This window comes from Strigops habroptila, chromosome 11 (assembly GCF_004027225.2).
Source record: "Strigops habroptila isolate Jane chromosome 11, bStrHab1.2.pri, whole genome shotgun sequence".
Taxonomy (NCBI): domain Eukaryota; kingdom Metazoa; phylum Chordata; class Aves; order Psittaciformes; family Psittacidae; genus Strigops; species Strigops habroptila.
In genome coordinates, this window is record NC_046360.1 from 16624089 (window position 1) to 16636232 (window position 12144).

Sequence of the window (12144 nt, forward strand, 5' to 3'; positions counted from 1 at the left end):
CCGTTCATGGACATTCTAGGTGATGTGAGAGACTGGACTGTGTTACCCTTCATTCCCAGATCAGGGTCCCTCAGCTGAACTGCCCACGGAGTCAGGGTTTAAGACTAAAAGGGAACCATTAGACCTTTGAGGCTAACCCATGTGTTTCCCTAGCTGCCATCACTTACCTTCATCAGGTTCAGTCACCAGCATTTAATAGGAGCATTTCCCAAAAAGCATTCAGGGACTCATAAAAAAAAAACCACAACTGCGAAACCATCACTTCATAGAATCAACTAGTTTGGAAAAGACCATCAAATTCAACCTTTACCCCAGCACTGCCAAGACCACCACTAAACCATATCACTGAGGGCCTCATCTACATGGTTTTTGAACACTTCCCTTGATCCCAGTTAGTTGTTCATAGCATTAAAAGTGCATGTCTTTTTCTCAGGTTGAACTGGTTTCAGCTCCAGCCTACCACTTTTGTTAAGACTTTCCCTGCCAAGCTGCAGAGCCCCTTACCCCTTTGTTCCCAGCTGACGTTTCATATTTTCTTCCCGTGGAGTTCCTTGTGCCTCAGGTCAGCCCTCTGTGTTTATTTTAGCTAAAATTACTGACCAGTCTCTCCCAGTCTTTTATTCCAGGGTTGTTTTTTTTCCAGTTTTTGAGGCTCTTTGCTGTACCTATGCAGTATCTCAAGGCCCCATGTGTAACAGGGCCTCCAGACCTGTATGTGGTGCTCCACGCTTGCACCATCTGGTGCTGTGGTCAGGTGTAAAGCTGCCCCTTCCCCAACTCAGCAATCTCCTCTTCATGTGTCTGATCTTGCAGTGACGGATCCAAACAGATTCATCATTACCCTGTCTTGGCAGTTGATGTGTACAGTATTGAAAGAAATGAGCTTTCCTCTAGAGTACTTTTTTAAATTGATTTTTATTTCCTGTAGATGCTGCTGATGAGCTGGAATGAAACTCATGTGTGCTCACTTTCTCTTTTTCCTCCCATCTTCATTCTGTTTTAGATACGAAAGTCGTAGCAAGAGCCAGGAGAATCTTGGGCTTTTCTCCTATTATCATAGGAAGACACGTTAGAAATATTTGTATGTTGTATTTGGAAGACAGATCAAGAAATTAAGGAAAAGCAGCCTCTTCGCTTGACTGTACAGTATGCCTGCCAAGGGACGACAACGGTGCATGAATATTAATGTACTATGCTCTCATACCAAAGATTTTATTAACTAGCTTCATCAGTAATTGCATTGCCTCAAGATGTATTCAGAATTTCAGCTATATATGTCCTTCCTTATGGGAATGGACTATTTATTTTTGTAAATGCTTATTTTAAAATATTTATCATTGGGATAAAAAAATATTTTTAATACAGACTTTAAAATTATATCCTAACTGATCATGGGTCTTAAGCCATGTTTCATATGTGTTTTATACTGGAATGAAGGATCACAACTGTTTAAAGAATGCTAGCCTGTCTTTTGTGATAAGTAACTTAAGAAAAGCACTTAAAAAGAAACACATGCACTCAAAGCCTTACTAAGAAATGGATTTCCATCTCAGGATTGTCTGTTTTGTGTAGATCCTTTATATTTACTGCCTGAGCTCAGGTGGGCACTGGCACCTACGAAGGGTATCAGTGCCAGTCACTTCTGTGTGTGCCTCATACTTGCGTTTTTTAATTCTCCTGATTGTGCCTCACCCCAGGCTGCACTGTTCATGTCTGCGCTCAGCTGCTGGCTGTGGTTGGAATGTGCTGGAGCTGGTGCAGACTGGTGCCCAGCTCACAGAGGGTCACAGGGACTGGAATGTCTGATCTGAAGCACTACTAAGAAGATTTTTCAGAGGTATTTAGCTTTTCCAGTGAAGTGTTTTGCAGTCTGTGTATTGAAGAAACTGAAATGATCCAAGATGCTGTGCAGGAACTTCAGTGCCATGACACGGGGCTGTTTTGTGGCCAGAAATATGTCTACTTGAAGAGCCTGAGGTTGTTCACAGTGTCATTTGATGATGTTGTGATTTTCTTCTGTGAGTTGAAACCTGAAAAGCTTGCAGAAACCATTGTAAGTCTGAAATTCTTATGGGAGATGCAGGGAGTCAGGGCTGCAAGTGAAGAAGCTTGGAGTTTCTGAGCCTGCTTCTGCCTAGCTCAGTACAAATGGCCTTCCTCCTCTAGCTGGGAGGTGCAGTAGTTCTGAACTGGCTGTGAGAAACTGCCTTTTCAGTGGATAGTTCTTCAGTTACCTGCTCAAGAGCATAAGGAGGTTGGGGAAACCATGTTCCTGTACTTGGTGAGAAAGATGCTTTGTGGCTCTTCATTCACTGACTGAACGAAGACATTTCCAGATCAAATCAGTGTCACCTCAGTAGCAGTTGCAGCTACATCATAAGTTACTATGCGTTGGTGGATCCCAGGTGAAACTTTCAGTCGTTTGGAGTAGTTTTCTCCTAACAGTCAGACTGAAAATTGTCTTCCAGCTTTAAACTTCATTCATACTATAAAAATATCATCATTCAAGGCCAGGATGGATATGGTTCTGGGCAACCTGATCTACTTGAAGATGTCCCTGCTTGTTGCAGGGGGGTTGGACTAGATGACCTGTGACGGTCCCTTCCAACCCAAACTATTCTATGATCTCCAAAGCAAGTCATCTTGTAATAACTGTATTTCCTGCCAGGACAACACTCACCTGATGTAGTATGAGCATATAGTGCAGAGGAGGAATTGGGTACACAGCCAAATTTTCAAATAAAAGACCCAAAGAGTATTTGTAGGAAATGTCTTGAGAGATGAAAAAGGGCTCAGAGGACCCTGATTTTACTCTTCTGAGAAAACATTTTTACCTATGGCATTGGAGTGTGGTTGGGACATGAGCCAACCCCACACAGAGGCAGCCACAGTCTGTTAGGTCTCATCTCAAGAGCAGACATGTCTTCATGGCCGTTGCTGGTGTGAGTGCAGCTCAGCTTGAAACACCCCAGTGAAATCAGACAGGCTACAGGGATAACACTACAGCCACAATGCAAGTTAGCACAAGCTCTTTGGTTAGCATTTATTCTGACCCAGTTGGTCAGATGTTGACCTGGTTGCTGGGTTTGCACTGTGGATGGTGCCTCCAGCAGCCACATTAAAGCTGGTCTGGCTGTTACTGACACAACTACAGCCATTCCTGAAGAGAGTTTTCTGTGCAGACAGGCAGATGTGCCCCAAGGTCAGCACCAGGCCAGGGATATTATAAACACTTAATAGCCTGATTGCTGCAGAGTAGAGCGTGGAATGAGACAAATGCCACATGAACACAATAACCACCAGCAGAGCAGTTTATTTAGATTTCTTTTCCCTTGCCTCTTCCCCACCAGCTCTTGCGTCTCTTCAGTCTGATCTTCACAGGGACTCTTGGTAGGGAGAAAATGGTGATTGAGCCGAGTGCATTTCCCACAGCATTGGCAAACGGTGAGGCTTGGCTGCCCTGCTTACACAGCAAGCTGCTCTTGGGCTGCCTTCATCTTGGGAAGGGCTTTAATTACATTCTGTTGTTTATTCCCTGCCTTGCCTTGTGTTTAAGCTGACAACAGATTGTTGTTTTTCTCCAGCGAAGCAGCTCTAATTTATAACATTTGAAATGAAATGTTGCTTTCCCTGTTGCTGCTTCCCTCCTATAGCAGCTCATTTTTAAGGGACTAGGAAAAAAAATACATCTGAAATCTAAATGGGTTTTAAATCTTTGCCTTGAAGCCAACTTTGAATGCTCATTAGAGGAACGGTATTCGGTTTTACACAAAAAAATGAGTGTACAGAGTAATCACAACAGTCACATCTCATCCTGAAGCAGAAAGAGGCCTTATTGCCACTGAGAAGATTCTGTTCAGATTATCCACCATGCTACCCTTTGAATAACAGGTTGCAAATTGTTGTGGGCTGTTACTGAAACCTACAAAAGTTATTGTGCCTTATTTAACCTGAAGGTGAGAATCTGCTGTACGGACTGGTCCACGGATGCCCCTTCAGGCTGAGGAACCTGCCTCAGGAGCACACTGGCTGTGCAGCAGGACGTGGTCCTCCCAGTTCCTTAACCAAGTGGCTTTCTTGAGCCTTGAAAACCGTATAGGCTAGGGATGTTTATTAAAGGTTATGGCTGTTTCTTCTCTTTTTGAGGTTGCTCAAGATGAAGATGCCTCTCAGGGAAAAAACAAATAATCTGGGATGAGCTATTCAGGGTTAACTCAGGGTTGGGGCTGAGAGGAGAGAGGGAAAATAAGTCTTGGTTCATCCCAGTGGTGTTAGTCAAAGGACCAGCCAGCAAAGAATAGAAAATAATCTGTTCCTTTACTAGTGCTACTTGTTAATTTAAAAAGTAAAAGTGAGGCTAGTCATAAAATTGGCATGTGCATAGGCTGGGAGATGTTCTTTTTCTTGGAAGGTGTTTCTTTCAGAAGCAAATACCAAGCAGTGGTATTGTGGAGAAGCAGTTCTCCACAAACACATCTGCGCAGCGCATGCAGGCAGCACATGAAGTTTTAATTCCATCTTCATTTCCTGCAGAAGCTTGTATGTACCTGCCTGGGAGTCGGGTCCTCCGAGGCAAGCAGTGTTGCTTACTTGGAAAGAAATCAAATAGGGTCTTGGATGAGCCTGTCTAGCTGCAGAATTCCAGCTTCCCTGTCAAGTCAAGGATAGCTTGGCATTTGCTGCTGAAACTGTACTGGTATTTAGGTAAGTGCTTTACTTCATGTGTGTGGAGGTTGTCCTGGCTATGTAAAATTCAGTAGGTGGTTACGTGTGCAGACGTTAGAGGCCATCCATGTGGATGCAATGGTTCTCGTGCTGCAGACTGTAAATGTACAGGAGCTAATAAAAAGCAGCCATGCTTTCAGCGTATCTTCTCTCACCTTGTGCAGCGCTGGCTGAAGACGTAAAACGTCTGTTTTTCCCTGCAGCATTGTGCCCTTAGCTGCATTATGGGCGAAGGAGCCAAGTGGCTGCTGCGCCAGTGATGCTCCCAGAGGGCTGGAGGTGGCTCTCGGGAGGGGACTGAGCTCAGGGGGGACCTGAGGTCTCTGGGAGCGTGCGGGTTATCGAGCAGTTGGCTCCTCTGCCAGCCTAAGCCATGCTCCACACAGGTGCCTTGAACAAAGGCTTGCTGCAGCCCCCACCAGGGACCGTCCTGCGCTGCTGTGCAAGCTGTGCAGGAGTCCCGAGGGGAAGGAAGGGATGAGCTCCTGACACTGTGCCAAAGAGCATCCATCTTCCCTGGTGCTGGGGGTTTTAAATTGAAAATGGGCTTTTTGGTGTAGCATGAAGCTGAGCTGCCTCTGCGCATCTGGGGGCAGTGTCGGGGCTGTCCGGATCCAAGAGCAGGAGCTGGTGGGTGTGATGAGAACCCCCGAGCAGAGTGTGCAGGCAGTGCTGGCCCGACGCATGGCAATAGCTCAGGTAGTGTGAGGGGCCCACGTGCGTGCAGAGGGAGCTGGGAAGCACAGTGACAGATCATACAATGAATTTGCACAATTCCATTTAAAGACAGACTGCTATTTAAAGTACTTCAGTGAAGTGTGATGTGCCTGCGAGCTGGAATCAAGTGATGATTCACTGTGGGACACAGTGGGCTACTTTACAGCTGCCAGCTGGAGTTTTCAAGGCTGCTAAGGCCAAGCTACTCATCTTTTCGTTTCTCTTGGACTTGTGGTTTTTCTTTTTCTCATACTGTAATAAATTGAAAACATATTTGGTCAAAATTTGCAGTTGTGAATGCTTTTCACTGCTGTCCTGTATGCACAAATGTTACTCCAGAGAGATGCCTGCCTTAGCTGTGTAATCAGCCTTGCTGTAAACAGTTTGCTGTACTTCAGGGTCCTGTGAAGTATCCCTGCAGGTGTTCTTGGATTCTGTACAAATTAACAGAAGGGGGTTTTTGATAGGGTGAGGCTGGCAATTAAAATTAAATAAAATCTGTACTGAGAAAAAAATGCTGCTGTTTTTCTTGTAGAGTTAATGCTTTGCATTTCCTTCCAGAAGTACCCCTCAGCGTGTTGCCCTCCCATGTTTTCCATCCTTCTTCATTCTTTCTAGGACATGGTGTATCTTTTCTGTGTCATGATGGATGATAATTGGAGTTCTTTGCTCCCTAATCCAGCTTTGTTTTAGCAATTGATTCAGGTCATCATGTTGCGGCAGTTTTCTCACCAATGTGAGGTTCAATCCAGTGGGGGTGGACAGTGAATCTTGATACCATGTGTAGTTCGACTGGAGAAATTGGTGAGTTGTGACAGGAGCTGAGTAGTTAAAGTGGCATCCCATAATTTTGGTAAAATTATAAATACAGGTATTTGAGTGATTGCTTATATCTACAGTGTCTAAGTACAGAATCACAAACACATCCATTTCCAACATACAGCAGTTTCAGGAGTTTCATCAGGATAGAGTCATAGAATCATAGAATAGTTTGGGTTGGAAAGGACCTTAAGATCACCCAGTTCCAACCCCCCTGTCATGGGCAGGGACATCTCATCCTAGAGCATGTTGCCCAAGCCCCGTCCAACCTGGCCTTGAACACTGCCAATGATGGAGCATCCACCACTTCTCTGGGCACCCTGTGCCAGCGCCTCAGCACCCTCACAGGGAAGAACTTCTTCCTTATATCTAACCTGAACTTCCCCTGTTTCAGTTTGAACCCATCACCCCTTGTCCTATCACTCCAGCCCCTGATAAAAAGTCCCTCTCCGGCATCTTTGCAGCCCCCTTCAGATACTGGAAGCTGCTCTGAGGTCTCCACGCAGCTTCTCTTCTCTTCTCCATTTCCAACATACAACAGTTTCAGGTGTTTCATCAGGATGTATTTCAAAATGACAAACATTTTGTTCAGTGTCAAGACAAGTGTCTTGGGCCTTAATGGTGTTACTCTTACAAAGAAATCCCTGTTGTTCCCATACAACACATGCATCAACATCAATAGTTTGCCATTTGTTCCCATTCTTTTGGGCCCGTGCTCTATGCTCTAGTGGATAGAGGACAGTTCTGTGGTAATTTAATCCTAATGCAGTGACTGGGTATACGGTGAGCACTGAAGCATTGTGTGGTGTTAAGACCAAAGCTATGACCTTGTTGATGGAGTTGTAAGTGAAATTAATTAGATGCCACCATGATTGGAAATCTTTTATTCAAATATAGTTGTGGATGAAAAACTAGCTCTATTAAGCTACAAAACCAGGATTTGGGGGAGAGGGTAATATTCATAGTGACTTCAACTCATCCAATTCATAGGGACATTATTCACACCAAATGCAAAAGAAACCAGTGGCTGGAGATGAGGCAGATCTGCAGCATTATCGCTCTGTTTAATTCAATGTAGCATTTTTGGCATAAAAGAGCATTTCAGGTGAATCCTGACCTACCCTTTCTATTTTGGAGCACAAGCTACTATACACTGCAGTCACAACGAAAAGCTTTCTGCCATGTTGCTGTTGGTAAATCTTTAATAACATTGTGCCTAGTAAAGTGAAAACCTTTCAGACTCAGTCTGTGCTTCATGAACTGGTGACAGGGGAAGTCAGATGCCAGCAGCTGGAGCACCACAGCACCTGAAGCCTGAATAAATAGCTGGCAGGTTGCACCTTCATGGCACAACTTCCATGTAGTCCTCTCTTTTCAGTAGTAAAATATAGAATCGTAGAATCATAGAACGGTTTGTGTTGGAAGGGACCTTAAAGCTCATCCAGTTCCAACCCCCTGCCACAGGCAGGGACACCTTCCACTAGAGCAGGTTGCTCCAAGCCCCTGTGTCCAACCTGGCCTTGAACACTGCCAGGGATGGGGCAGCCACACCTTCTCTGGGCACCCTGTGCCAGCGCCTCAGCACCCTCACAGGGAAGAACTTCTGCCTGAGAGCTCATCTCAATCTCCCCTCTGGCAGCTTAAAGCCATTCCCCCTTGTCCTGTCCCTACAGGCTCTTGTCCAAAGCCCCTTTCCAGGTTTCTTATAGCCCCTTTAGGCACTGCAGCTGCTCTAGGGAGCCTTCTCTTCTCCAGGCTGACCCAGCCCAGCTCTCTCAGCCTGTCTCCAGAGCAGAGCTGCTCCAGCCCTTGCAGCATCTCAGTGGCCTCCTCTGGACTTGCTCCAACAGCTCCATGTCCCTCTGGTGTTGGGGATACCAGACCTGCACACAGCGCTGCAAGTGGGGTCTCACAGAGCAGAGGGGCAGAATCATCTCCTTCAGGTGGTCACTCAGGTGGGGTTTTTTAACTTCTCTTCCAGCCCTGTTTGGAGCTGCCCTGGGGATTTCACAGTGCCTGGCCCTGCAGCGCCCGTCTGGAGGATGCTCGGTGCCATCCAGCTGCTGTCTCACAGCGGCTCCAGCCTTGGCCTCGCCTGGCGGTGCTGCTGGTCCCTGCGCCTGCTCTCCCAGCTCCTGTCAGCAGGAAGGGAGAGATCCAGGAGTATTTTTTTTTCTGTCTGCTCTGAGCAAATTAACTTGCAGCTCTCCCAAAAGCAGAGGCTGAACCCAAATGCCTGCACCCCTGAGGCAGCCCTGATCCACAGCAGCTGTGCGCAGCTGGACTGGGCTTCTCGTCTCTCTGTGGAGGGAAAGAAAACACCCACTGAGACTGGATTTCCAGATCTATCTGGGGCTGGGAAGCACACTGAAATCTTGGGAAGAGAGGTGTTACCCTGCTCCCATGGCTACCCAGGGAGAGCTCAGCCCTCTGCCTCTCTCCTGTCCCTCCTGTGTCCTGAGGTGACCTCTCCCCTTGTCTGGGTGTTTCACTGTTAACAAAGGTTTGTTGGAAGGATCCCAAGCACAAAGTGGATTCCAGGTATTCTCAGGGGAAGGAGAAGAGGCAAAAAAGCTGCTGTCTCCATCCTACTAATTCCAGCTTGGAATGACAGCGCATATTTAAAGCTCACAGGTGTCAAAACCGAAGGGTTGTTTCCGAGCAGAGCTGGTGCTTCCTGCCCCTTTCTCCAGCCAGACAGGCTGGCAGGAGGGCACAGAGAGCTGGTGCATGGGGTGCTGCACAGGGGATACAGGGGTGGCACAAGGCAGACAGGTGCGATGCTGCAACAGCTCCATTCATGCTTCCTCCTGCACACCAAGAGAGGGAAATCCAGAATCCATCACTGCTTTCAAATGCAAACCTGGACCCGTTTTGCAGAGATGAGCACTGACCGGTCAAGAGGCTGTGCTAGATGCTTCTAGATTTGGTACAGACCCCCATGGGCCCTGTCATACGCTGGTGGTAGCCTTGGCTCCCTGCCTCACACCTTACAGAAACCAGCCACGTCCTGGTCAATTGAGGGTCCTGCAGAGGGGATGCTTTGTTCCATTGCTGCGAGCGTGGGGCTGGACTTGCTCCTGACTCTCTCACCTGGAAGGTACAGGACCTTTTTCTCCCAGTCTTAAATTGCACACCATCATACTGCTTTGCTTTAGTTTTATGTGTTTTATGGTTAAGCAGCAAGGTGCAGTTAGAGCTTCTGGCGGTGAGTAGAGGCTCATCCTTCACGCTGAGGTCCCACATCCTGGAGCTGGCTCAGAGTCACCCTGATTGATCACTGCTGCTTTTCATGGCTCTGGAAGAAATTCATCCTGCCAGGAGCTAGGAAGATAGTTTACAGCAGGTAGGAACCAATTCAAAGCAGAAAATTATTAATAAGAATGATAGTGATAATGGTGATGATGAAATAATAATAATAATAATAATAGTAATTTAGATAGCAGTTTTCTATGGAAGAATTGTAAAGGCATCTTCTTTCAGGGTATTCCCAGGCAGGGAGCAATGTGGAGCACAGGTGAAATTTGTCTTGACTAGCACTGAGCCACTGAGAAAACAAGTAGGAAGGAAATTCCTCATTCAGAGCTGGATGAAATTCAGCCCTGGATGAGTCTAGGCTGGTCCTGACTCTGGAAACGTGAACAAGAAGACTCATTCTTCCATCACACCCTGTCTCCTCAAGTGAAAGGAACACACAAATTAAACAAAACACTAAGTGACATCAGGTTTGAAGATGCTGGCATTTCTATTTGAGAACTGTGGTCCCTTCGAGATCTTGTGATGAGACCAACCAGCATGACTGTGGGATGTGGAGCTTTTAAACCTGGTTATTCATCAGCATGGATTAAAAAGAGCTTTTAGAGTGTGAAGGAGAACCCTGATCCACACAGGCCCGTCTTGGCTTGCTCTTGCACTGCCCCTTTTTGTGCACTTCATACAGTTCAATTTGTTAAGTCATATTCCCAGAATTCCAATCTCCATGAGCAATGGAGCGGGATGGGAAGAGCACAGGAAATGCAGTCATTTCTTCCCTGAGTAGTGCTCTCCCTGTCATGCCTGATGAATCATATTTTCTGACATAGATGAAAATAAATCCTATTTCAGGGTAAAGACACATAACCATCTCCCTGCAACACGTCCACATGTCCAACACAAACGTGAAACATAAGGCCTGTCCAATAGCTTAAATTATTTTCATCCTTAGTGCCAGAAAACTGCAGGAATATTAGGTGATGACAAAACCAATTTATCCTCAAATATTTTTGGCACCAGTGAGAATGGTTGGCAATGTTTCAGGAGTCCTGGTGTGGCACCTCCTACCATGGTGCCAGGTTTACCACTCACCTCCCAACTCATTAAAACCTGTACATAAAAAGAGGGTTGGGGCTGCCTCTGAGCTGGAAGATTGGAAAATGAAGGAGCAGAGAGCATTGTGAAGGAGGCTGGAAGAAAAGGGAACCAGAGTTTCTGCTGTCTCCATTTCTGACAAAGCCCAACTTGGTGGATGTGATGGCATTGGAAAGGCTCTGTTCCCCGCTGGGGAGCTGTGGTGTTCTCCTTGGGAAGACAGCCAGGTTATTAAACAGTTGTCATTGTGAAATAATCCAAGGGGGGAAAAACTAACTATGAAAACAGACTTTCACATCAATAAACAGAAGGAGGAAAGTGAGCTCAAATTCATCCATTGCCTCCAATAGCAGGAAAGGTAATTTTTTGTCACCACCCTGTTAGGAGGTTGGCAAATAATTAGTTAGATATTATTCTTGAAAAGATTGTATTTTGTGTCTTCCACTATTTATCGCAAAGTATCCTGCAATGACATGCAGGTAACGCTCCCTTGGGCACAGCCAAGGGCCATTAGAACGGTGGGGCTGAGGATGACCTGTTCATTGGAACAGGGTGTCCAGAGAAGCTGTGGCTGCCCCATCCCTGGCAGTGTTCAACGCCAGGTTGGACACAGGGGCTTGGAGCAACCTGCTCTAGTGGAAGGTGTCCCTGCCCGTGGCAGGGGTTGGAGCTGGATGAGCTTTAAGGTCCCTTCCAAACCAAAACAGTCTGGGATCCTATGATTCTATGAGTGTGTGCATTTAATACGGAGTAGAGAATTCAATCAGTGTGAAAATGTGAAATTGCTTCTTGCAGAAGAAGCCTTTAAACACATTTTTTCATGTCAGTCTTTTTGCTTTTGTTACCATGCATGTTTTTCATGTCAGTCTTTTGTTACCATGGCCAGTGTGTGCTCCCTGACACAGCCAAGAGCCATCTGCCCATGCTCCTGCCCTCTCTGCCCTCCCATGGCTGTTGGATGTGTTCACATGTCAGGATGTGAATAAATGATGTTGGGGATAAGGGTAAAACGCTGGGTACAGCTGTCACATCACCCTGCAGCATTTTGGACTGAACCTAGCCTCTGATGAAAACTCAGCTTTAGGAGCCTGCTGTGTCTGTGCAGTTGATTATGTCTTCCTCAAATGCTTTCTGTCATTTATTTTATTTCTTGCTCTAGTAATGGCTTGTCTTAGCTTTTGGCTCTACTCCAGCATTGCTGATCACCAGCAAACATTAAAGAGCTGCAGCAAAACCTCTACATGATACTAGGGTGAATGGGGTCCTCCCTTCAAGGAGCTGAGCTTGGCTCCTCTCCTGCTCCATTCCAGCTGTAAAGCAGGGACCTCTCCTCTTCCCAGGGGAGAAAAACAGCCTGCTCCTCAGATGTGCAGCTTTCCAAGATAAAAGGAGTGGGAATTTGAGACACAGCAAACTTTCTTCTCTTCTGCATGCTTCCAAATGGGTAGTTAGCTTGAGCTGAGTAGGAGTCGTGAGATGGAGTGTGCCTACTCAAGACTTCGGACCACGGTGCCTTGTGCTGTTGTATGTGAAAGC

At 46.3% G+C, this 12144-nt stretch overlaps 1 protein-coding gene across 7 annotated transcripts in view; it reads left to right on the forward strand.

Moving 5' to 3' along the window:
- Positions 1–12144, forward strand: part of CARD19 (caspase recruitment domain family member 19) — a 37406-nt gene that overhangs the window by 20853 nt on the left and 4409 nt on the right. For 6 of the 7 annotated variants that reach the window (XM_030502353.1, XM_030502354.1, XM_030502358.1 and 3 more), the window contains one exon: positions 1004–6259. The exons of the other annotated variant lie outside the window; for it this stretch is intronic. In XM_030502353.1, the coding sequence (XP_030358213.1) occupies positions 1004–1116 (113 nt within the window). In that variant the 3' untranslated portion in view covers positions 1117–6259. Of the gene's footprint in view, positions 1–1003; positions 6260–12144 lie in introns of those variants that run through there. 7 annotated transcript variants of the gene reach the window in all.